The 26054-nt window shown below is 48.1% G+C and overlaps 2 protein-coding genes across 11 annotated transcripts in view; one reads left to right on the top strand and one right to left on the bottom strand.

Annotated features, from left to right (window-relative positions):
- The window catches only part of baiap2b (BAR/IMD domain containing adaptor protein 2b), a 56470-nt gene extending 44170 nt beyond the window's left edge, over positions 1-12300 (top strand). For 3 of the 7 annotated variants that reach the window (XM_076759874.1, XM_076759870.1, XM_076759869.1), the window contains 7 exons: positions 901-1137; positions 2061-2265; positions 3054-3255; positions 3459-3539; positions 3676-3841; positions 4983-5020; positions 10150-12300. In XM_076759874.1, the coding sequence (XP_076615989.1) occupies positions 901-1137; positions 2061-2265; positions 3054-3255; positions 3459-3539; positions 3676-3841; positions 4983-5020; positions 10150-10297 (1077 nt within the window). In that variant the 3' untranslated portion in view covers positions 10298-12300. Of the gene's footprint in view, positions 1-900; positions 1138-2060; positions 2266-3053; positions 3256-3458; positions 3540-3675; positions 3842-4982; positions 5021-5709; positions 8396-9795; positions 9840-10149 lie in introns of those variants that run through there. The other 4 variants (XM_076759875.1, XM_076759873.1, XM_076759871.1 and 1 more) reach the window with 2 other exon arrangements.
- A 70-nt stretch (positions 12301-12370) lies between these two features.
- aatkb (apoptosis-associated tyrosine kinase b) overlaps positions 12371-26054 on the bottom strand; it is a 44563-nt gene continuing 30879 nt past the window's right edge. For 3 of the 4 annotated variants that reach the window (XM_076759865.1, XM_076759866.1, XM_076759867.1), the window contains 11 exons: positions 23634-23713; positions 22847-22965; positions 22427-22514; positions 21329-21462; positions 20814-20898; positions 20571-20692; positions 20212-20361; positions 16459-19999; positions 15817-15946; positions 15525-15725; positions 12371-14781 (listed from right to left, as the gene is read on the bottom strand). In XM_076759865.1, coding sequence (XP_076615980.1) covers positions 14753-14781; positions 15525-15725; positions 15817-15946; positions 16459-19999; positions 20212-20361; positions 20571-20692; positions 20814-20898; positions 21329-21462; positions 22427-22514; positions 22847-22965; positions 23634-23713 — 4679 coding nt within the window. In that variant the 3' untranslated portion in view covers positions 12371-14752. Of the gene's footprint in view, positions 14782-15524; positions 15726-15816; positions 15947-16458; positions 20000-20211; positions 20362-20570; positions 20693-20813; positions 20899-21328; positions 21463-22426; positions 22515-22846; positions 22966-23633; positions 23714-24591; positions 24851-26054 lie in introns of those variants that run through there. The other variant, XM_076759868.1, reaches the window with a different exon arrangement.

Here is a 26054-nt window from a genome sequence, read left to right as displayed (position 1 = left end):
CCTGCGAGCGTTAACGGCCACGAGAGGGAAAGACTTCACCGACACTGAGAAGGATTCGCTTTAACTCGGCCGAAAAGCTGTTTCAGCCGGAGCATGAGCGCCCAGTGACGCCGGGCTCACCCTGTTAATGTAGATTTGTTTTTGCTGTACTTTTATATTTGTGCATGTGCTAATTTATGTGATCATGCCACCCACACGCCGACGCCCACACGGCACAGCAGGGACAGACAACCTTGGAACCACACTGTGTTTATCCTCCACACCGGCCTGGTGCAGTTAAAACTGTTTGAGCAGCAGATTCTTCTCCGCTGTCTTTCCAGTAGGACTCCCTGGTTTATTTACCGCCGCTGAATGCAAATGAGGAGTTTCTTTATGTAACTGTCCTTCTGTATAATGTATGGAGGAAGCGGCGCTCTGCTCTTCAAGCACCAGATGGAGCATCTCGACTGAGCGCATTCATAAAGAGGATTCACATCTCTCACTCTCTGCTGCCGCTCGAGCCTCGTCTCATCTGCGTGTTCGTCCCCGTCTCCGCTTTCTGTCCCTCCTCGCGTCACGTTGATGTCCACAGGGACATCCCACCCAGACACCTCCAAACGTGACGTGTACCTTTGTTTGGCTGTTTGCTTGCGTCGTGGAACGGAACATTGCTTTCTTTGAATTAAAAAACACACGTGTTCTTTATCATAATTGAATTTTAATACAGATCCAAATAATAATAAATAAATCATCCAAATAAAATGTGCAAAGAAAAATAATTTCGCTGTCGATTTTATGCTGCTGTGATCAGAATGGAGCTCGACATCCAGCCTTAATTAAGTCCAGATGGACCCAGTATATGAGCACATATGAGGCGCCTGAAAGCCGAGCGTCAGCCTCTCTCTTCCCTCTGTCTTTCAGGGTAAGGAGCTGTTAGCCCAGAAGATCCCGATGTGGCAGCAGGCGTGCGCCGAGCCCAACAAACTGCCAGATCGTGCCATGTTCCTCGCCCAGCAGATGAGCGGTGCGGCGGGCATCATGGCTCCCGGCGCTCATCATCCAGGCATGCCCATCTCTGAGCCCATCCCTGGTGCTAAACCCCTGCCGGTGCCTCCAGAACTGGCAGCTCTGAGGGCCAGTGGGGGCATGGGACAGCAGGTCTGTTCTTCACTGCCCTTAAATCACCGTTCAGTCCACCTGAGGCCTGCACGCTTTGCAGCCATTTTATATGATAATGGATTTTGTGGTGGTGCATTGTTATGTGTGTGCTGCTGCAGTTTGGGTTTGTGGATCTTCACGCTGCTTCACATACATTTGAAGGTCTCTCCTTGTGAGGACCCTCACCGATAATAAGGCTCTAAGCTGACACCCCAAACCTACGTCTCAACTGCCAAACAGCCCTGTGAAACGTCCTCCTTTAGCAAATGTACCCACTTTTCAAATGGTTTCAAAGCCAAATTGGCCCTCAGAGAGATAGAAGCACGAATGCACACAAACAAACACAGGTAAGTGTTGTGTAATGAGACCCTTAATGAGGACCTGGAATGTGTCGAGGGGCGTAGCCCCCGGACGTGGCTGCTGTATCATGGGAGCCCTTAACACATCCTCAGAAAACCCTGAGCTGAATGCAAATGAAGTCGTTAGCGAGGGTAATTAGCTTGTTGCACAGAGGAGGCTTAAATTCCTCACCTCCCCGGGCTCTTCTGCGCCGTGTGCCCCCCCCCCCCCCCCCGCAGGCCTGGTTACTGAAGAAAAAAACCTTCAAGATTTACATGAAAGATGCCTCAGTTTTGCCTGAGCGTCTAATTAAAAAGCGGGGTGCAGATTCGGTGGTGTTTTATGTTCCCAGATGAAATGCTCTTTGAAACTCTGCAGTCTCCCAGCAGTTATTCCATATGTTTATCTTTAAACCAACATGTACTCAAATGTCGTCTTTTCATTAATCAGCATTTCCTGACCCAGATCCTCTTTCTGCCGAGTTCATTATTATTAATGAGGAGCTGGATGTTACATAACGACTTGGGCTGATCTGAAGAAAACCAGAGTTTTAATTGCCTGCGTGCAAATCTTCTTCTTCGCAGAGGCTGATGGGAGGCGTGGAAGGAGGGATGGCGGTCATGAACGGCACGGCCGGCGCTCACGGAGGAGACGACTACCAGCAGTGGATGGAGGGCAAGGTGGCCCAGGGCAAGGTGTCGCCGCAGACCCAGAGGCACGGAGGGGAGGTGTACTCCAACACCCTGCCTGTGCGCAAGGTCGCTCCGGCCAAGAGCAAGACCACGCTGAGTAAGAGCTCGCACTGCGTCCACCCATTAAAGACGACGGTCCGATGACTGTGATCCAGCTCTGCAGCTCCACACAGCTTTCAGCCTCTTCTAGCTGATCGTTTGGTGTCACTGCTCGTGTGTTGTGCGGCTCAGTGCTCTCATCAACCTGCTTTCCGGCAGCAGGCGGCCATTTTTAGGAAGCGAGCCCTGATAAAGCCACAGCACCGCCTGCCCAGAAACAAGCAGCAGAGACAAACTCAGTGACCAGCTGGTGAAGGAAGTAGAGCAGATATTTTTCTCAGGAGTTGGTGGAGAGTGAATGCTCGACTTCTTCATCAGTGGCACAAAAATATGCTTCCAGATAAAATCTTATGTTCGATGTCTGCTGTGTTTTTTATTTGCCACCTGTAACGGCTTTACGAGCCGGCCCTCAGGGCTGCGGTTTGTCGGCTCGTCGTGGAGGCGTTGCGTTTCCTGAAAAGTATTATTGCAAAGATAAAACCCACAAAGCTGCTGCTGGAATGCAGCTGCCTGGATGTCACACGCAACCTGCGAGGGTTTAATAAGAAACAGGCCAAAGCAGGTGGGAATAGACGGAGATGTGATATTAAAAATGAGAAGAGAGATTAAGAGTAAAAATAGCTGTCCGACAGGGACGGGTTTCTCTAAAATTCAGCCATTTCAAATCTGTGATGTGAGCTGGTCAGTGACTGTAAACTGAAGGACATGGAGGTCCAGTCGGCACATCAGTTAACGGTGTTCAGGAAATGGAGACTGACCCCGTTTCCCTCCCGTTATCTCTGCCAGCGGAGACCCGTACGCTGCCCCGGTCCAGCTCCATGGCCGCCGGGCTGGAGAGGAACGGCCGCACTCGAGTCCAGGCCATCTTCTCCCACGCAGCCGGCGACAACAGCACCCTGCTCAGCTTCTCCGAGAACGACGTGATAACCCTGCTGGTCCCCGAGGCCCGAGACGGGTGGCACTATGGAGAGAACGAGAAGACCAGGATGTGAGTTCACTTTGCCCTGTGCAGTGTTTTCATTCCTGCTGTTTGTCTGCGTGATGCTGAACGTAGCTCAGTCATTGGCACAGGAACCAGTTTTTGTCGTAGTGTTTGTATGTTATGTGCACAGATGTCTTCAAATCCCCAAACAGTGACTGACTTGTCTTTTTGTGGTGCTGTTTGCTGTGCTGCTCCTTCGCCTCCTCCAGGCGTGGCTGGTTTCCCTTCTCCTACACCCGGGTGATCTCTGACACCGAGGCCAGCTCCATGAAGCAGCTTCGAGTGCACAAGTACGTTTCAAAATGAAAGTCGTTGCTTCACTAAATATGAAACGTTATTTACTTTTGAACTGATGCTGACAGTGACATTGATGGGCTCAACACGCTCCGCCTCTCCTCATTCTCTGTTCATTCTCTGTGTTTGCAGCCTCCACGGGAAGAGCAGCAGCACGGGGAACCTTCTGGAGAGAGAAGACGCGGCGCTCTCCGTCCCCGATTACGGCACTCACTCCCGTATGGCGGCTCAGAGCGCTGCCGCGCTGCACGGCAGACAACAGCGCCCCTACAGCGTGGCGGTGCCAGGCTTCTCACAGGTGGGGCGCCGGCAAAAAACAAGCACACAAACACACGCCGGCATCAACCCACACATGAGTTTGCACACGACACACGAGCCGTCGCACAGACCTGGCGAGGATCTGCGCCTGTCTGTCTCAGAAAGTTTGGAGGTAGCTGCTGACCTGAGGCGGCGTGCAGGAATAGCTTCGCTTTGACAAGCTGTCTCTTCCTTTAGCGAGTTGTCTTGTGCCAAAGCTGGCAGAGAGCGCTCTGCTTCATTAGCTTATATAAAGGCAGAAATCAGTTCTCCTTCGCTTCACGCGTTTGTGTTTACGGAGGGTCGAGTGGAAGACGCTGCACGGCTCAGGCTGCAGACGTCTGCGCCCGGCTGCCTCCGTCTCTGAGGGAAGCTCTCCTGACAGCTCGAGTGCCCGACTGAAGGCAAGAAGAGGGAGAGAGGAGGCAGCCGTGGTGTCGAGGGAGGGGGGTTAATATTTGTAAAGTCAGACGCAGTCTTACGTAACGCTGAACCCTTCTCCATCAGCCCGGCTTCCCTCCTACGTCTCACCTGGAACAGTACATGTGGGCGACGCTTAATTGCTCAGCAGTCATGTAACAACTTACGCTGTTCTTTCCACCTCAGCGCGTTCGGGATGGAAGCTGCTCTGCTGACGCTCAAGTGGAAGCGGCTTTTGTAATCAGGCTTATGTGCACTTGAACGTGTGTGGAAGCACCGAGTCGATGATTTGTAGGTCAGGAGACATTTGGGTTGGAGGGTTCTTGTAGACGGTTACACACGACTGGATGTTTCAGTATGTAGTGAGGACTTTCATACCAAAAACTGTTTATTTAAACACTGTTTTAGATGTTTAAACATGTTTTGACTCGCAAATCATCAATATGAATCACTGAGCAGACTAGATAGTCACAAAGAGCCGAAGGTTTGAGTCAGAGAAGTCCAGATCTTCTCGTCCTTCGTTCAAAGACGTGGTTTGAGCAGCTCTCAGTGAGGTTTGATCAGATTTGAGATCCAGCTGAAGGTTCTCCTCCGTCGTGGATCTTTTCTGCCACCTGCTGGCTGCTGTGGTCGCTGCAGCTTTCCAGTTTTTTGATTGCTGTTCTGAAAGTGTTTCTTAGGTTGGTTTGACTGATCTTTATCTTTATTTTTTGTCTTTGCAGCAAGGAGTTGAAGAATACGAACCCCGCTTCCCAACAAGGTAAGAATCACCTCTTGACCTTTTGCAGTTGATATTTTTAAGTTTGTATTGATACAGAAAAAGTGGATGATGTGCTTCCACTTCGGTGGTTTGTGGGTGGGAAGCCAGTGAGGGATTTGTCCTTCTTGCTCGCAGCCCAACAGTCCAGACCCGCAAACACACAAGCAGCAGGACGCGCCACGTTTTTCTTCTGTGTTCTTTCCTTTGTGTTCCTTTCTGTTCTGGTGTTTGATTGGATCCTGTTTGGAGGGCCGGCTTTGTGATTGGTTGGCTCGGCGGTCCCTCCAGACGCACACAGGACTCTCAGAAATGTTCCTTTTAGAACATAAGTTCCCATTTTAAGGCATGTTAATGTTCAGTTTGGCTTCTGCGTCAAACTTCAGTTGATTTTCTTTTTGTTTTGTGTTCTTGATATCGAGCGCTCATGCTTTGACCCCCCAGCTCCTCGCCATGCCCCCCATGCACCATGCACGCTTCCACCCGCTAACTGCACCCACCCAATCCCTTACGAGCTCTGCTTCGAACCCTCTCACTCACACTTATTGATCAGAAGCAGCCTTCACACTGCAGGAAGTGAAGGTGGGGGGGTGTTGTTCTCATGTGGGGGGGTGGGCGTGCTTCCTGCTTGTGTTTCTGCTGTTTCTCCTGAGCCAGCCCTCCTGGAAGCCTCTCCCTCTCTCTGTCCACAGTTCCACAGAGGGCAAATTGATTTCCACAGTGTGAGGACAGACAGACAAACAGGCACAGACTCAGCCAGACGATGCGATAGGACAGGCACCTCGACCGACCCCTCCCCTCGTCCTCCCCCCGCTCCCCCGCCTCCCTCGTCCCCCGCTTACGGCAATAAACTCCCCCCGAGCCGATCAGTGAAAGGAAGAGGCTCGGGTGTGTGTGTGCTCCCCTCTCCGACCTCCCCCTCCCTCCCCCCTTCCCGCCCTGTGCCGTCTCACCGGCCGGCAGCCACGCCGGGCCGCCGGTGAAGCCTCGGCAGAGCCACGCCGAGCCAAACCACAACAAAGTGGACTCTGTGCCGTCCCAATATTCAAAACCAACGTGATGGACGTTTTCTCTGAGGAAAGTGTATCTTTTGCTTGTCTTTCATGCATGTACATTTCTTTTATATATCGCTGGGGGTCATATCTCCCCACCAAAGGAACCTGATTTCCAGACATGTCAGCGCTCTCCATCACAGTGACGATGTAAAGGATGTGAATCAGGGTGTGAAACTAACCATGTGATCCCAAAGAGGATTTTCATAATGTAAAAAAATGACATTACAATCAATACTTTTACTGGGTCTTTCAGTATTTAACAGTACTTTTACCTTTTCATGCTGTGAGGTTTTGTATTCCTCTGGGTTAAGAGGCCATGTATCACCAGTAGTGAACAGCTGATGTAAATGTTTAACGGAGGGAATGTGGCGGGAATGTTTACTGTACATAAATGTGCCATACAGACGTGAAATGTGTCCCACAGTATCTACGATCAGCTCATTAGAAGAACTGCACCTTATGGAAGTAATAGTCTATATTTCTGACTTTCTGTGAACAAACGTACTGTAACGTTTTCGGTATCAGCCTTTGAACTGGTTCTCTTCTCCGTCACGTGGGACGCTGTGCTCAGACACGGACCCACGTGCTCGGGTCGTCCACTCTCTCGCGGTGTGTGAATATCATGCCAAGGCTGAATGGGGTCAGTCATCCCTCGTCCCCGGATCACACGAAGGCTCTGAGTTTGGTTCAGAGCTGAAACTGTTAGAAAAAGATTTACCAAACACAAAGATCGACGTCCGCGAGCTGCAGCCTCTCACGTGAGAATCTGCTGCTTTTTTCAGGAACACACTCAGCATCAACCAGCTGCTTCTTAGCAGGCAAATCAGTCACACATCGGCTCTTTGTTAGTCATCACAAAACACTTATTAATGCCTTATTCTGCATGACCTTATTCTACAACCACAGGGAAACACACAGATTCCCCGAATAACCTCCTGATTACAGCTTATTGACAGGACGCGAAGAAACCTCCAGAATTGATTGATACGTGCTTTGTAATGACTGATAAAGAGCGATATGCTGCTAATAAGCAGCTGCTTAAAGTAAAGCTGCAGACTGAATATCTTTGGGTTTTCGACTGTTGATCAGACGGAATTGATAATGATTAACAGTTCATGCATGAAAGAAAAGACAACTGGTGCCGCTGTTCGGCTTCTGCTTCTCGTTTGCCTCCGTTTGAAGTCTTTTCCTGCGTCGGACATCTTCTAGTGCCTCTTACTGTGAATGAACGGGAGTAATCTGTTTTCACGCTCGGTGACGACGCGCGGATGGACGTCGGCAGTGCTGCGGTAGTCAAACGGGGGTTCGGACTCGCGGCGCGGCCTCTGCAGCCTGCAGGGGACACGTCAGTCACACCTCATTCAGCCTTCTCCTACTCTTTGCAATTAAAGGCTTGATTTTAAAAACCCGAGTGAGTAAAGAGCTTCATGTTTTGAAGGTGAAAGTGTTTCTCTGATTCTCTCTGTGCTAAATAAAGATGCTGCTCGGCTCGTCTGTCCGTCAGTCCAGTCAGTGCCTGTCTCTGCTGACCGCTGTCCGTCTGTCCACGTCTGATGTCCACGGACTAGCCCACCAGGAATTGGTCTTTCTCATGTTGTTGACCTCTGAATCTTGAGGTTTTTACATAAATTACCAAAGAGAGGAGGTGAAATGAGAAGTGAGCACCTCTCCCAGACCTGCAAAAACGTCCGTCTCTACCCAAAACTGCAGTTTGAAGAGTCTTAAAATCGTTTTTCTTCACATTTAGTGAAAAACGAGGCAGGTTCTTCACCTGTTTCTAGCACCGAGTGTCACTTTCCTGCTCTGCCGTGTTCACGTTGTGCTTTTCAGAAAAATGTTTCAGGACTTTTTTGGACATTTTGGTGGAGACGGACGTTTTGCCGTGTAGAAGTGTTTGTCTCGCTGCGTGTGTCTGCTGTCTCTGTCCTCTCCTCTGTCTGTCTGTCTGTCAGCTAACACCCGTCTCCCCCCTCAGCTGTGCCAACCCTCCTTTTTTCCGTCTCTGTTTTGATGAATTTAGAGACAAAAGTCGAGCGCAAACGACTGGAAGCTGCCAGTGTTTCTTCTTTCTCCACTAAAATAAGCCCAAGGTACGACTGCCACTGCTGCAGAGATAGCACACCCACCACCTGTGGCCCAGTGACTTCTGCATCAACTGATGTGCTTTTATTTTCAGGCCTTTTGTTGTTCAAAAATCTAAATATTGTACAGAGAATTTATGGACATGCATGCTTTGAGGGCACCAAAAAGTGTAACGCTGATGACCTCAAATGTATGGTGAATTTCTACTCTACAAGGTGTGAAATAAATTTATTCAGCTGCACATTTTTTGGTTGTTTCTGCTCTTTTTTTTTTCAGAAGGTCTTTTCATCCCAAGACGATTAGAAAGAATTCAGCCTTTGAGTTGTTCCTTTCTTTTTTGTTAAATAGGCTTTAATTTGTCTGTAAATTAGTCTTCAAAGGCCACATGTGTTCCTCTCCTGCTTCTTCTTCAGCTCCTGAAACTGATGGTCTTTATTTTAGAGTTCACTAAAAGTAGCAGCTTAAAATGCTTCTGCAGACGTTTCCTTTTCTTTTTCATCACATCCTGACAGAAGACTTTCCCGTCTCATCGTAAACTAGCTGCCGATCATCCTCCTGCTTTAATTAACCAGCGGCATGTCGACATTTCCGGAACGGACTCTGTTTCCACCATAACCTCCCACCGGCCGTATTGCATGTAGTGTGTGTGTGTGTGTGTGTGTGTGTGTGTGTGTGTGTGTTCAGCACACAGTAGTAGTTACGCTGCATCCCACCCGCCCTGACCTGCCAATGCCACACACCCACTGAGCTGCTCCTCCTGCTGCTAGCAAAGGTACCTTTTTCAACTCAACTGTGTGTGTGTGTTTGTGTGTGTGTGTGTGTGTGTGTGTGTGTGTGTGTGTGTGTGTGTGTGTCCAAATCACATCATGGTCATTGCATAGTGCCAGTTCTTTGTTTTTCTGGTGAACCGTTCCACCTCTTTAATGTGTCTCTTGTCCTCTGGAGTCCTCTTGGCTCGTGATGTACATGTTCACACGCTGTGAGTCTGTCCGGTGCTGATGGTTCCGGGGTGTCGTGAATAAACATCGCAGTGAGTTTAGCTGCGTCCACAGATTCAGGCTGACCGAGCAGAACGTCGCTGAGTCGGACCGGCAGCCTCTGCAGACCTCTGCCCGGCGTGTCGCTGGCAGTCGTGGAGGAAACGTTCTAATCCTCGACTCGTAAAAATGTTTTTCAACTTTAAATTGAAAATGCTGTGAAGCATGAAGCGTGTCAGACCTGGACTGCCTGTAAACACAAGCACGCAGCCTGCACGTGTTTGGCTGATTGGACCTCTCCGTCCAGGTGTTTCCACATGTCCTCGACTCTTACTTCTATTAGAATATATAGTTTGGTAATCTCCTGGCACTGCTCACCCGAACTCAACCTGAGGAGACGTCGAATCAGCCAGAATAACTAAACTAAACCTAACTAAGCCTCTGAGCCGCGGAGGCTTCCGGTCGTCTCAGTCTCGGTCTCGCTTGTTAACGCTGAAAATCCTTCGCAGTGCTTCTTTTAACGTTGGTGGTAGCTTGTCTGAGTAGTGATAAGTCTCCTGTAAAGTCATGTGAAGCATGTTGTTCACCTGCGTCACATCACAATGTCACTTCGTGCTTGAGAGGATGTTGACCTTTGACCCTTGGGGACTGTCTCTGCTTCCAGCACAGGGCCTGATTACGCCCGCTTTTGAGTGACCGCAGCCCACCGTGAGTGTCCGCCTCGCTCCTCGGGGTCTTTCTTTCTTCATCGTCTCGTTGGCTTTGGGTGTGGTGGAGCTTTCACGTCATTTCTGTCACTGTTTGTGTTGTTTGCATGTCACGTGACGTCACTGACTCATCAGCTGACTGTGGGGTGATACTTCAGGAAATGTGTTGCATGTTTCAGCATCACACTCAACTTTCCATCCTTTTTTTGTTTTGTTTGCATGACTCGGTACTTTTCTCATCATTATTTCATCAAATTAAAAAAAGAAGCCGAATGATTTCTCACAGTTTTCTTCCCGTTTCTTCCTCCCAGCATTGATCCACCCAGCGAGCCGGCCGTGGAGGCCCCACCCGTCCCTCCCCTTTCTGATGATGAAGAGGATGAAATCGAGGAGGAACAGCTGGATGAAGCTCACTATGACCTCGTGGAGAAGGCCTCGACCCCCCCGGCTGACTACTGAGCTGTTCCCAGTTTACCCAGCTGCAGGTGGATCACTGGTGCAAACCTCAGCTGTAAAACTGATTCAAACACAGTATGACAACAGTGCAAATACATAACAAGAATTAAATATGACCAGCGAATGAACTGCGACTACAATTCACATTGACAGTAGTTATGAGCGAATTTAAGGTAAATAAAGGCTAGAATTGATTCATATTGGATGTTGTAGCACAGAAGCACATTGAAAACCAGGCAGAGGTAAAAATCAGGCTTTGCTCTTGGTTGTTTTTCACGGAGCAGCGTTGCTGTACAAGCACGTGCTCACATTCTGAGGTGACAGCAGGGAGCACGAGGTGAGAAAGGAGAGTACACGTTCACCTTTTCAACGCCTGACTGTTGCCCTTCCGTCACATCACGACCCAAACACTGATGAGCGGCTCCTCACTCACAGGACCTGTAGCTGGCCTGAGAGGTCGCCTGACGACATCTCTGTGTTTTTAAAACGCAGCTTCCTCCCCTGCCTCGTCAACTAAAGGGCTTTGATGTTGGTAAGCTACACATCCTGTCAGGTGTTTCACCTTTGAGCCTCACCTGTTGATACTGCCTCCTCGCAGGGCGAGCGTACCGACCCGAGTCGAACGCTGTTACTCACAGCCAGAACAGAAAGGTCTGAGCTGAGACGGAGAGAAACGACAGCACTGAAACACACACAGAGACGATGGACTAGCCAGAAAAATCAGCAGTATCTGTGTCATTTATGTGCTGAGCGATAGCATCAGAAGTGATAAGCACACTCCTCGTAGCACTGCACACCGACAGGTAATCTGCTCTGTAATATTAGCTAGACGCAGCACTGCAGGTGCACCGCACTGATAATGAACTGCACTGGTTCTCAGATTTCACTGATTTGATGTTTGATTAATATTACGTACAAGCAGTTTGTAAGATGTTAAAGCAACGTTTTCAGTAGAGAAAATCTTTGATTTCATTGTGTCATGTTTAAAATAACCGGACGCTTCGACGTAGACAGACGAGCAGGCAGGAGCTCACCGACGCAGGTGAGTGTTAGTCAGACTGAGCTGCCTTCAGGTCACACTGAAGAGCCTCTGGTCATGCGGATGGTTTGGGTTTTCCTTACGTCGCACGTGTTGGCCTCAGATTTCTGAATGGAGTTGAGTCTGTGGTGCTCCCAGCGTTGGGAAGAATGGTCCCTGTTGAAACGTTCGTCTGTTACTGGGACTGTTGGTGTAAAGAGATGCTGCTCAGAGGTTTCCGTCTCCACTCGATAACTGAGGAAAATCATGTTTCCTATCTGAAAACCTGAACGTCTGGATGGCTCGATACGATTAGAGATGAATCCCTGTTTTTTTAATCATTTGAGTCTTTAATTTTGCCTCCTGTTAATCTGATGCAGGTGAGGAAATGTAAGTTGTTAAACTCACCGATGAAGTGTTCGTTTAGTGGAAAGAACTGAGGTGAATTCCCCTCCACAGTTAGTGAAATTAAGGTTTGAGGTAAAACTGGTTTTTGAACATTTAAAAGCAAGATTTGAATGTTTGAATGTGCTTCATTCTTAACGTGTTAGCGTCTTTGCAGGTGAGACAGTGTGTAGTTTCAGTGAAATGTGCCTTAGTTTAACATGTGAAAAGAATTCACTTCATAATCATCAGTTTCTTCTGTTAGTTACAGGATATCTTAACGAGCAGCTGCGCTCCGTGCAGAAAGCGTGACTGTACTGACCTCTACGGGCTGAAAGGTTGGAGTCTGTTACCTTCAGCTCCTCCAGCGCGGCTGTGGAGGCGCCGCAGAGCCCGCAGCGAACACTAGATGGCAGTACAGGCCACGTTTTCAGCCCGATGCGGCCACTCGTCTGATATCACATATCAGCAGCTTTGCACATGAAGACTAATTCAATAGAAATATGATGACTGACAGTCAAACCTGTATCGTTATGTGATTTCATGGCAAACAGTCTGTTTTTCAGTTTAATTTGGAGAATAAAGAATCAAGTATTTACCCTTATTGTGCAGCATGTTTTGTATAAAGTGTGTCAGAACAAATTGAGAATAATTAACAAAAGGTGAACGATGTCTTAAGATGTGTAAAACAGACTTTATTTATATTTGATAGAAGGTACAGAAAGTAATGATGTGACCAGGTCAGTGTGGGGCACATGTCACCGACAGCGTCCAGACCAAAACCTCACCTGCACGATTTCCACAACCAGGTCAAAGCTGCTGTCACAACCCTCCTTCCTGCCTCCATTCTGGGCTAAAAACAACACCAACTGTTGCCCCTGGACCACAACACAACATCTCTTTGGCAACAAGAAACATAAGAGACATATTTTTGAAACCTTCCCTCCGTCACAGGTACAGTACATCAATACTCTTAAAAGTATTTTTGTTGAGATACAAAAATATTACGGACCGCTGTCTAGATGGTTCTATGCTAAACTGTTACAGAATATTAAAGCCCCGGGAGGCAAACAAACACTTAGAAGACACTACATGTTGATCATAGGGTGCTTTGAAAGGTGGCATCCAGCTTCAGCCGACAGCTCCTCGACCACACCTCCCGTCTCACTTCCTTACATTTACACAGAGAAAGCGAAGCGTCGAAACGTTTCCTGATGGGCTTTCCCGATCAGACAAAGAAGACCCTACACTGAATCGATCCGTCCCACCTTAAAGCTGTTTGTTTTGAAATACTTCATCCAAGCTTTAAGTGCTAGAAAATCTCATTCTGTTATGTTTCAGTGTGGTGCTCAGATTTCTTCCTGTTTTCTACGTAAATAACCCAAATTAATGTTTTTTCCTTGCAAATCTGAAAAGGTTCAACAGTTCAACAGCCTCTAAAACCAGAGTCGTAGTACAAAACCGCTCCAAACAAGCTCAGTGTAGACAATATACAGCAAGTGACAGAAGAGCCAGGCCGCTGCTCTCACTCACAGACAGATAACATGGTAGAAATGGGCAGAAGCTCAGAAACACTGCACGTATAATGTGCTGATTTACACAAAAGCACGCTTGCAGACTAACCTCTGTGCAGACAAAAATAGAATTTAACAGCCTTTTTTAACACTGTTGTGCAGGTTTGTATTTTCAGATGTTGGCCTGTAGGGCTGGGCAATATGACGATACACGCTGAGGATAAAAAGAATATTTCCAACAAGGTATCTGTACCTTTAAAATCTCTGAACGTTACTGCTTTCTGGCAATACTGGATTTACTGGATCGTCGCATCAATGTGATGAAGAGTGTTGATTTGTCATGTATTTAACTTCAAATGAATTAACTGTCTCTGAACTGAGGATTCAAGATGAACACCGTTAATATTACGTAACGTGATGAAGCTGTCATCCATGTCGCCCAGCCCTGTCAGCCCTGTCAGCCCTGTCAGCCGTGTCATTATCAGAGAACGACTGTCTTAACGTAGGCGTCCAAATCCTCAACGTTTCCTCCGGCTGCCAATTAGTTTTGGACCTGTAACATGAAAACAAGTGCACCTGTCTGTCCTCCAACATAACAAATAACTGTCCCCTTTGTCTCGAAACAATAAAATACTGTTTTCTAGTTACTTGAAACCATGCATTGCTATATTTGAAAACCTGCTAAACCTTTAATAAGAGTTGAATCTGGAATGACTTCCTTCACTTCAGTGTTGTGCCTGAGGGGCTGTTCATGATGGCCGTGCTGGGACTCAATTTGGTGGAGAGAAGGGGCCACATGTTTATGTGAGACAGTACGGTTGTGTTCCTGATACAAAAAAAGAAAAAGTCAGGGTCATAAAATGTCAGGTTGTCCAGGTTCTGTCAGCTGTTTCCACAAAAAACATCCTGCAACCCGTTAAAATTCCCTTTTCTTCCGTCCTTCATGCTAATACGTCCTTTGTCTCTGACTGAACCCAAATATTAACATAGTATTACTTGTGATACCTCAAGGATTCTCGTTGATATTCGTTAAGACGAGTAAAGCAGTTTCTTAAAAAGTCAAAGTTTGTGGAGCTGCGCGGTCGTTCAAGGCGCTCATCCTTTGTTGAAAAGCCAAAAAGTGTTGGTTAGCGTCACTTCCTGTTTCTGTAAGTCCAGGTGGTTCCACGCTCGCATGAATGCTACCTATCAGAAATTAAGAAGTAAAAGTGGCAAATGTGATGCTTTCCAAAGATCTGTCCTTTCATTTTGTCTCTTTGATCCAAAAAATATGCAGAATTCGACATACAAGTTTCCGCTGCTTTCATATATTCTTTACATGGTACATACAGTATATATTAATATCTGTAAAGTTTATATGTTAACCGTACTCTTGTCAGTAGTCTAGGACAGTCCTACAGAGTAAGACGACCTTTCAAAAGTGTCCACAGGCGAGAAGAGGCACTGTCTTGTGTTTCTAAAACCTGACTTTAAAAAAATAAATCAGAAGTCATGCTAGCAGGCCGAGTCATTGTCTCAGGGGCGGTAAGTGTCCACGGCGCCTCACTCTTTGTCCCCATCCTCGCTGCTTCCTGCAGAAGGCAGAAGAAGGCAGAGCATCACTTCAACGGGCTATCAAGCATCTTCTCCTCTAAAATGTTGGCAGATCTCTGTGAAATTTGGCAAGAAAGTTTATCGTCTCATTAGGGAGGTACGTTTTACTGTAATTCAGTCAGTGCAATATGTTGCAGCCAACAATTGCATCTCTGAGGGGCCAGTTTCCCAGAGCGGGATTAAAAACAACATGAAAGTAGCTTTTAATACAACATTAGCTGAAACACGTTCATAGATGATTTAGAATGGGTCTAAATTTAGATGAGTTACTCCAAGACTCAAGGCTTAAATTAAACCTCAGAGGAGCCAACTTTCAGATCTGTGTGTTGTTGTTTGTATTTGTAAGATGAAGCGCCAATAATTCCGGTCATTAAAACATTTTCACATGTCCAGGAAATCCAGGGGACATCATGTCACTACCTGTTTCATATCAGCTTCAGGTCAGTGAGGAAAACTCTCACTAATGAGGACGAACAATGGAGCTTAATCTTATTTAATTAGTGCAGAACTCCAGAGGCGAGAAGCAGCTGATCCAGATTTAAGAAGTGTTTCAGAAAGCCAGAATCACCTAACTTTGCTATGAAAAGAGAGACCTTAACCTTGTTATGTTTCCCATTTGTTCTTTATCTCAGTCCCTAAAAAGAGATATTTTTACGTGTGTGAAGAGAAATGTCATCCCTTATCTGTTATGAGGAAGGATGGTTGTTATTTAGAAACCCACCTCCTACAGAGTCCATATCAGAGTCGGAGATGTGAGTGATGGAGAAACGGGACACGCTGGAGGGGGAGACGGTGAACCGGGAGCGCTGCACAGCCGGTTTGGGGTCCGGAGCTTTGGGGCGGGGTGGAGGTGAGTCGGATGACACTGTGGATGTTGGCAGAGGCAGCAGGGGGAAGTCGTCCTCCCACTCATACCCAGCACCTGAGAGCAGACAAAAACCAGGTGTTTAAGATCTGATATGAGCAAACTGGAGGAGTTCGAGGTTTGTTGTTCTCTGCTTTCTTCTACTTACTCTCCTCTGAGATGTTTCCATCGGAGGAGTCATCCGAAGCACTGACCCTTTCTTGGGGTTTGCTCTGGGAACTCTGACCCTCGGCTCCTAGCGGGAAGCCGTGCTCAGCTAGCTCCTTGGTTGGGCTTTCCTGGTGTAGTTAAATAGAAGTGTCAGATCTGGGCAGGTGAGTCAGTTTAAGCTCCATGAGCAGCCATCAGGGGGCAGCAAAACATCAAAACAAGCATCGTCTGCCAATTCAAGCTTCTAAGATCGTTAGAGCTATCAAGCAAACTTCTAGCATTCAGAAGAAACAGAGCAAAAGTCTTCCTAACTGGGAGTCATGTTTCCCACCTGATGAATGTTAGTTCAGTACTGACTCTCCTTTCAGCTGCTGGTCTCTAACTTCTGAGGAAAATGTTTAGGTTTGTAGCGGCTAGGTGCTTAACTGTTCACCAGCTGCGACTGCAAAAAGAGACTAAAAAGCTACAAAATTGGTAATCATGTCCACCATTTTAGCATTATGAGTGGCCTTTTCACATTCGGCTAAGCTACATGCTAACTTGAATTAATGTTAATATTTAAAAAATGATTTACTCAAATACTAAATGAAACTAAACTTAATGAATGAAACCATTTGAATGCGCCCTCTCTGGCACTCACCTGATCGAACAGGTAGACGGTGACATCGTCGAAGAACGACACCGTCTTCTTCTTGCGTTCGAGCTCCTCCTCTAGGTTCTCCATGGTGAGCAGGGTCGGCATCTTGAGCAGGCTGCGCAGTTTGTGGGCTTCGCTGTCGTCGCTCACCACAATGGGCACCGGGTGGCACTCGTCTTCGCTCTCCTCCCCTCCGCTCTGCTCCTGCACGCTATAGCTTCGCAGCTCCTCGTCCGACTCGTCGCTGTCATCGGTGTCACCGTCCTCCTCGTCCGCCTCTTCCCCGTCTGCTGGAGACCCTCGGCCCTCTGCTGGGGGGAGCGGAGGGGGAGGGGTGGATGGAGGTGGAGGAGAGGAGGAAGAAAAACGTCGGGTGCTCGCCGTGTGCTGCAAGGCCACCTCATCTTTGGGTAAAGTGTGCAGGGTTTCGCCGGATGTCCCCGTTGTCTTGATCGCTGATTCTTGTGTTGTTTCTAAATCTTGAACGGACCTTTTCAGGTCCTCTTCGTCCTCCTCCTCTACCTTGACGTTGGAGATACAGTCTCCATTCAGGGCACCAAGGGCTTCTTCCATGGCCCCCACCACCTCTGCTGCCCAGTCTCCCAGGGATGAGCTCTCTTCCTGAGATGGCCATTCATCCAGCACACCTTCTGCTATTGAAGCAGTGTCAGAGGGCTCCAGAGGGAGGCCCAGTGCCTCATCCCGGCCACAATCTTCTGTCAAATATGCCTCCATCTCTGGTGGAGAAGAGGAGTCTGTTCCTCCTGTCTCTATGTGTTTCATTTCAAGCTTTATGTCTTTGTTGGCCACAGCGTCCTTCAGTTCTTCCTCCTCTTCATTCTTCCTTTTCTCACCCTTCTTTTCTCCCACGTGTTCCTCCTTTTCAGTATTTTCGTCATCTCTTACTGTCTCTGACAGTTCGTCCCCTTCATCCCTGGACTGCCTTTCATTCTCATAGTCTGAGAAGTAGGCAGAGTCTCTGTATGGTGTCTTATCACTCAGTGGTAAAAGGATGTCGTCGCCTGTTTGTGAAGCTCCTAAAGTCAAATCTTCATCCAGTGACCGTTCCCCCTCTGTGGGCACTGCTTTATCCTCGGCCCCCTGCTCCTCCAGCACCTTGTCCTCCTCCAGGCTTGTATCAAGCGTAGGCTTTCCTACAGGTTGCTCACGGGGTTCATGAGGCTCTTTGGGTACAAACTCGGGGCTCTCATTGTTTTCTGTGTCATAGCCACTGTCCATAGCTTTAGGTGAGCTGGAAGGGTGGGAGGACGCAGGGCTGAAGCCTTCACAGGACCCGGCTGCAGATGGCAGATCCATAGAATCCATGGAATCAGGAGTTCCAACCTGCTTCTGGAGCGACTTGAAGGCAGGGGAAGCGTTCAGCTCGCTGGACTCGTCAGCGAAGATGCCTGAGGTAACATCAGTGATGTCATCTGTGATGTCTTCGTCCTCATCGTCATCACTGCAGTCGAGGATGTCAGCGAGGCTCACACTGGAGCCTCCCCGGTCAACGCCGCTATCACCAGTGTGACTCAACTCTGACTGTGGATCTGTGAGGGCCACCATCACATGCATGTTGTCAGCAGGAGGCGGAGTGCTTTTGGTCATCGTCAGGGTCACCTCTTCTATTTCAGGCTCCGTCGGTTTTTGCATGATTGGATTTTCTTTGATTGCATCCTCCCTTTTCTCTTTGTACAGTGTTTCATCAAACGTAAGGTCAACATACTGCTCTCTACTGTCCTCAGTCTTTATCAAGGCAGGTTTGGCCACAATGGGACCCCCGGGAGCTGGTGACAGATTGATCATCTCCTCATTGCTTGGGATGTCGATGACCTTATCACTGATGTAGTTGCTGTGACTGTAGCTGTGACTATAGCTGTTGTTTCTGACTAGCAAGCCTGTAAGGGGGTCAACAAAGTGCGAGTGGCAGCACTCTCCAGATGCTGGCACCTGAGTCTCGCCCTCGTGGCACAGGTAGATGTAGGCATTGCAGTTGTCCGAGGGCACCATTGGGTGATGCTTGCTCAGACTAAGGCAGGCACTGTTATCTTTGGCCTGGTGGGGCTCGAGATAGTCAATGGGTTTGGGTAGAGAGTGGAAGGCCAGGCTATGGTCCTCCGGCCAGGAGTCTTCAATGTCTGTACTTGGCATTGTGTAGTGGAAATCTACGTAAGCATCCTGTCTGCAGCTGTGGCTCGCCCGTCTGTGGTGACCCACGCTGCTATGGCTGTGTTTTGAAGGCCAAGTGTTGCAGGTGTGTCTCTCAACAAATATGTCCTCCTCTTCCTCCTCCGAATCGCTGTCTCTGTGCCCGATGAAGAGTGCCCCCTCTGTCTCCATGTTAATACTGACAGAGTGGCTGTTGTGCCTGCTGTGGCTGGGCATAGTCTTCCTCAGGGAGCCCATCATGTCGTAGTAGCCCCCTGTCACGTTCTTTCCTATAATGGAGGTCTGACTTGTGTCCAGGTATGCGTCTCTGTATGCCTGTTGAGTTGGACTGGTTACAGAGGGGGATATACCCAGTGGGTTCTCCAACTCACCCAAAGCCTGACGCAGACTCCTTGAGCCCCAGCTTTCCTGATGATGCTCACTGGAGAGCTCACCTCCAATCAAATAGTGATCTATTCCCAAAGGGGGCGAGTGCTCATAGTAGTAACCCCCATCTCTGTCTTTATAGGACACATAGTGACTGGACTCCCAGGGTCGGAGGGGGCTGTTGTCCGACACTTGTCCTAAAAGGGGCTCCATTGTCAGGGAGATAGCTGGACTTGAGTCATTGGAGTCGTACACATCTGACTTGTGGATGTCTGCAGACCAATAGGGAGCCATGTTCTTAGCCTGTGACGGGCAGGCCATGCACTCGCCTGAGTCAGCGCTGCCAGTCAGAAAGCTCCCACTGCTGCCCTGGTAGTCTGGGCTGTAGGAGCACATGGTATACTCTGGATCAATGTTACAGTCTACCGGCTCTTCAATGCGGATGTAGTATTCACTGCTTACTGAGGGGCTATGGGCACTGAGGACGGGGAGTATGCCTGGAGCGTGTAGATGTTTTGCTTGGTAGTAAGATGGAGAAACTCCATGGCTGAGGTTCTCCATGGGGCAGCCTCCCACGATTCCTCCAGGTGGGTAAAATGCTTCCTGACAGTGATGGTTGACCTGACCCATGGTGCTAGAGGGGTCTGGGGCTCTATAGGACTGTTCTGCCCTTGCTTGCTCCCACTTGTACTCAAAGTTCAGACCGTGGCTGGTCTCAGTGACTGTTAGTATGTCATCCCCGGACTCTGAGTGGTAGCCATCACCAGATGAAAACTGCTCAAGGAGAGGGAAAGAGGAGGAGGTTGATGAGGGGTGGTCTCGTGACATTGCAGAGGCACCGCGGTGACTGTTGAATCCAGTGTTGGGACGCAGAGAGTTCCATCGCCTCTCAAAGTCTTCTTCAGCCTCGCTGGCCCCCTTGGCACACAGATAGCTGAGCAGCAAGTGGACTTCCTCTGCATTGGGTCTCTGATCAGGCTGGAGCCAGCAGAACTGCATCACTTCGTACCTGAAGACCGCAAACAGAAAGACATATTGTTGAGTCATATACACAAGATCTGGAAGAGAGCACTCCACCAAATAGCCCCAATGCAGAGAAACAAAACCAGTTGATTAACATAATTACACTCATCCTGCTGGGACTTTGTGTTTTTTAGCGTTTGTCCTTCTCCTGAAGGACGTATTTTAAGATGTTTCTAAATGTGTTTCTGTGCGTCTCACCAGCGCTCAGCCAGGGGCACTTTGAGCAGCGGCTTGGGCAGTCGCAGCTGCTGCTCCCTCACTGCGTAGGTCAGTACTTGTCTGTCAGAGTAGTGTCTGTAGGGCTGGTTTCCCAACTCGAACAGCTCCCAGATAGTCACACCCAGAGACCTGAGACACCACATTACATAGACATTGTGTTGATAAAACAAAACAGAAATCAATATAAGCTTGGCTTTTATCCTCTTACACCTCAGCCTGGAACAATAAAATGGAAAATAATGAACTTTCTATGTCTAAAACCTTTTTATACTATGCTGCGCTTAGATTCTTGTTGTTAAGAGCAGATGTGCAGGAATCTTTGTGTGTGTTGAACGCACCACATGTTGCTCTGTTGGGTCTGGTCAGCCACCAGCAGGTTTCCATGCACCTCATCCACCAGCTCTGGAGCAATCCAACGCAACGGCACGAACAGCTGATCTGAGGTCAGGTAGTAATCATCCTGGTAGGTAAAGTTTTAACAGGCAGACAGTGAGGACATCAGAGAATGACACTTTCTATTCATAAAAAAAGCTAGATTTAAGGTTGTAACTCATTAACACGTTTCCTTCAGATTAACAGACCTTGTACTTTGTGTGGGACAGACCATAATCTCCAATCTTCACTGAGACATTAGCAGACAACAAGCAGTTCCTCAAAGCCAGGTCACTGGTGACAAACGGGGTGGTGGAGGAGGAAAACAACTGTTCATTATTCATAAACATACAACACAAGACCAGAACATTGCAAGAGGGTCATACTACATCAAATATTTAGAAGCCCTGCACGCAGAAACACTGACTGATCACAAGATGAAATAACCTTTTAAAGTTGGCCTAGTTCAACAATGCTGCATCTGGAAAAGGTGGTGCAGACTGAGCGGATGTGTGAGTTGTTCTGGAGATGAGGGGTCACCGCCTGCAACAAAATCACTGATGCTGGAGTCTGTAAGGAGCACTCGGGCAGCACCAGGATATTGTTCCAGGAAGCAACCGAGAAGAAAAAGGCAGGTTTTACTGACCACAGCGAGACACTGACTGGGCCTGGTCTTGTAATTTTGACATATGTGTTGCTCTTAACAGCAGGAACTGCTCACTACCTGTGTGTGAAGTTGTGTTTGTGCAGGTGTAGGAGTCCTGAGGCGATGTCACAAGCCATGCGTTGAAGAATCAAGGGCTCTGGGGTCATGGTCTCTGCAGTCCTGCAGCTTCGGAGGTAACCCTTCACATCCCCCTGGAAAAAACAGATCTGTATGTTACAACCTCTGACCACTGGAGGGCAGCCTGTCATTGCACCGTGCTGTGGGACGCGTTTCTTGTTCACTCCAGTGAATCTGGCCTCTGGAATCCTGCGTGGAAGTGCACCAGATGAATCAATAAACTTGGTGTCTTCAGTTTAAATGTTTGGATGAACAGAATCTGGAGTTAAAGCTGTTTTTGGACTGAAATGGTCTCCTTGAGTTTATTGGGTATTTCTGCACATCACTAGTCAAGTACTTCTGCTTAACCCCATATTTACATTCAAAGTAACCAGTCCTCACCAGTTTACTTCACTTACACTTGCAAATTAAAAGGGGACAGATACGAAGAGGCAGGAAGCCGGTTCTTCGCTGTCTGATGGCTTTAATATATGAGTGTTAAATCTACAGAACTAATCAATCCTGCGGAGATGATGGTGGACCTTAGGCAGCAGTTTCAGTGGTGTAGCATGAATTATGGGTAATTTTTGGTTCTCCTGCCAAATATTTACAGCAGCAGCCAAGAATGTTTTTATTACCAAACGTAATTAACAAAAAAATCCCATAAACGGCATATTACAAGAAGCTTCCAATCCATTTAATGTGCTGAATGATTTACAGGACATAATGCAGATTTTGAATTTAAAGGTCAAAAACGGTGATGGGAGCTTTTCATAAACCACAGTACATATCTCGTACTGCAGATGATTCCAATACACAACGTGCATCAAATGTGGTACAGCCTAAAATACAAAGTACAAAGGCACATTTACGCCACAGTGACTTTATTCTAACATTAAAATCCTTCAATGAAATGACAGGTTTAAAACAGGGGACGCAGCAGGGGCTGGCAGCACTCCTTCAGACTGATCCACTTGGTGTGTTTTAACTCATTAAATCTCCTTTACACATACTGTAAGACGTTCTCCTCACTCCTGACCTGTGGGTCTGGATACTCACCAGTGGACAAAACTCCATCACCAGCAGGTAGGGAGTGACCTCAGTGCACTGGGCCAAACACTGCACCAGAGCATGGTGCTGGAGGGCACTGGAGAGCAGAGGAGGAGCATGAGATCACAGCACATACGAGATCTGTGACACTAAAAACATCAGCGTGAACCCCCACAATTGAAACAATTAAACACCAGAAAAAAATGACTTCAGAGTGAAACACAAGTGAGCTGAATCTGTAAAGTAACCAGTATCTCAGCCATCAGGTGAATGTGCTGGAGGATCAGTAAAAAAGTCTCCGTGAACGGCTCAAGTTCACTTCCACCACCTTAAGACTGATGGTGCAGTACTTCAGTAAATGTATGTGTGACCTCACCATCGCTGACAGACACACAGAGACAGTCCAACAGGGGACAGAGCTAAACGTACCGGTAAGGCTGTGCTTCCTCCAGGAAGTGCATCTGGTCCTGCGCGCTGGCGCTGGCTTTCAGTTCCTTTACTACCACTTGGGTGGTACTCAGGCCTGCGTTGACCTCCCCGAGCAGAACCTGAAACAGTACAGACAGAGACATATATGCACAGGGAAGACAGATGGACAGACAGACAGACATTTAAGCCAAAACAAAGAAATCAAGCATGGAGTGGGAGTGACGGACAGACAAGGAGACACAAAGAAGTCATGCAGGAGTTCAGCGAAGAGAACCAAAAGACAGTGAAGGGACAGAAAATGCAGACAAACACACACACACACACACACACACACACACACACACACACACAGATGGACATACCCAGTCAAGGTACACAAGGATGGAGAGGACGGATGTGTTTCATGAGTGAACAGTATGAGTTGGAAAAGGAGGAGAAACAGACAAAGAAACACAAAGAGAGAACGACAACAACATGTTATCTGGTGGTAAAAACACACGGTGGACGGCTTTACTTTGACATTTTTACCAGCGTGAAATTTGTTCTGAAGGGCCACGTCACATGGACATCAAAGGCAGCAGGAGCGGGCCGCCATTACACACTCAGACATTACAGGTAACTCAGCATGTCGGCCATGTTTAACCGGCTCCATTCTAAAGGCGGCTGGGATCACGGCAAAGACTAACAACCGTGATGTGGTGTGCAGGTGGCTGCAGGGACGGCGGGAGCGACTGTCAAAGACACCCGCAGGAAGTGACGAGGACCGAAACGTCAGAAGTGGGCTTACCTTCCCGAACCAGCCATTCCCGATCTCCTTCAGGTAGAGGAGACTGTGGCGGCCGAGATCCGTGGACTTCAGGAGTTGGACTGGAGGAAAGGAGGAAAAGGTGTGGAGTGTACATAAGTGATCACAAATACTGAAGCAGGATTGATTGTTCTCTCTGATGGATCACACAGCTGAAGGGAGCTCAAGCTATTAGCAATGCTAATCGAGTTTCATACCACAAGAAAATGACTGGAAGCCAATGGCTGCTTGGAACACAGAGCACAATATATCACAACACAAAAATTCTACAACTGTGTGACATAGATTTGGAAATAGTCAGCAAAAATGTCAAATATGCAGGACTGAACTGGTCCTGAACTGGTCCTGAACTGGTCCTGTGAGCAGTTTCAACTTCAACACAGAAAATCTCTGCTTGAGTGAACTAAGCGAGCACCGAAAAGGTTGTTGAGAAGCTGCAAAACTGACGAAATGTGAGAAAAGAGGTTTGAGAAACGCAAGACATCAACAAGTTTTCCACTGCAAAGCTTCACAGTCAGATTTGTTTTCCTTCTTCATTCTTTCAGGTTCACTTCTTCAGCTGCCAAACAGTCTCTTCTGCTCTGCATGTGAGCAGAGATGAGGGTGGCTCACCGGCACTGAAGAGGAGGCCAGCCTTCATCACGGTGAGCAATGTTTTCATTAGCGTCAGACGAAACAACCATCAGAAGGTGAATCAAAAGACACATCGCGCGTGTCCAACGTGTCTCTTTACACACAGATTTAACTTAAAAGAGCTGAACTCACCACGATAAATAACGTAAGAAAACATCATTGATTCGTATATTGATCAAACATCTGATTTCACTCATCCAGCTGATTTATCACCTGTAAAGAGGTGAAGACATGACGCAGTGTGTCCTCAGTGATGAAGAACACAAAGCTCAGGTAACAGAGGAAGCAGTGAGACGGCAGAACGCACCGTTTCCAGGTTCTTAAGTGGCCGCTGTGAATCCATCGTCTGTCCAATCGATTGTTCTTAACCCCTTCTGAGATGGACTGTCCCGACGTGCCAGTGGACGTTTCCCATCATCCCCGGGTAAACAAACGTGACCTCACTCTTAAGTTGTCCTCTGTATTGATCCGACTCTGGCATCGACCTGTCTGATTGTCCTGCGACCCCCAGGTCCACCTCTGTCCGCGTCCCCTGCTGACCTGAGTCCTTCCTGTCCGCTGAACACGCCCGGCCAACCCGTCCCCGCTCGGCCGCATGAAACGGGACTGACGGCAGCACCCCCCCCCCCCCCCCCCCCGCCCCTCCGTGTCTCCCCCCTCAGCATCCATCCCATCCTTTCCGTGTCTCCCACGGTGACACTTAGATTCTGGGCGTAGAGGCAGACAGGGGGATCTTTGTGGTGCTGTCGTCCCTCCGGACCACAACACAGTCCAGTCACTGTGTGGAGGCCATATTGGACACCCCTGTCTCTTTCTCCAGACTGGTCATTCCTTACACCCACTCACGCTCTCCGGCCCAACGCAGAATAACCCCCATTGTCTGGCTGCTCAGGGCAGCATGGCACCAGTTAGGACCAGTTAGTGTGTCCACACTGGGACTATTATTCACCAGCTCCATGACACAGGAATGGACTGATAACAGTGGCAAGCAATGGGTCCCACCTACGCCATCATGCTAACCTCAAATCTTCATAATGCTGATCTAACAATGAGGACAAATGCTGGAGGAAAAGTGAATCCTCAAAGACTGTACTGTTGCCTTTGTTGTCTTCATTGAAATCTGGTAGAAAATACTGTAAGTCCATTGGTGGATTTCTTACCAGTATAATAAACGGTCAACTTCCATCAGCCTGTATCTCGTGTTTGTCACTGTGTATTTTTCCATTAGAAGTGCAGCGCTGGCAGAAGAATACAGTCAACCTCAAAGCTTTCTGATTTTCATTTCGCTTTGATTTCTTTTCTTAAACACCCAAAGCAACAAACTGAAAATATGTGGATGACTCCTGGTCAGTTCTCAGATCTCTTTACAGCCAATACACTAACTCACTTTCCATTTGACGGCCCTGCCTGGTCTTTCTGAGCCGTGAGCTGCTCAGCATCTCTTTCTGAGCGCGTCTAGCTTAATCGCTACAGTATCCAGGAAGTCTTTAGCGAGATGCACAGCAGCTAAATCATTCAGAGCCTAATGGAATTCCCATTATGCTCTTCCAGGCCAGTGCATCCCAGTCCGAGCTCTGCCGAGGTGCCGGGCTCTGGCGCTGTCCTCGGATAATCAATTGAATTCACTTATGATGTTTGTTGAGCCTTGTTGAGGAGCTCAAGCAGAAAAGGCAGCGCGGTGATTCAGAGGCTGACGCATGCACGGCGTGTGTGCTCTGAGCATGAAAACTGGACTTGTTTTGGCTCAGATTTGACTCTTTGTGTGTGTTT

Source organism: Chaetodon auriga, chromosome 20, assembly GCF_051107435.1.
Source record: "Chaetodon auriga isolate fChaAug3 chromosome 20, fChaAug3.hap1, whole genome shotgun sequence".
Lineage (NCBI taxonomy): Eukaryota > Metazoa > Chordata > Actinopteri > Chaetodontiformes > Chaetodontidae > Chaetodon > Chaetodon auriga.
Note: the sequence above shows the minus strand (reverse complement) of the source record. Positions and strands in the feature narration are given on the sequence as shown.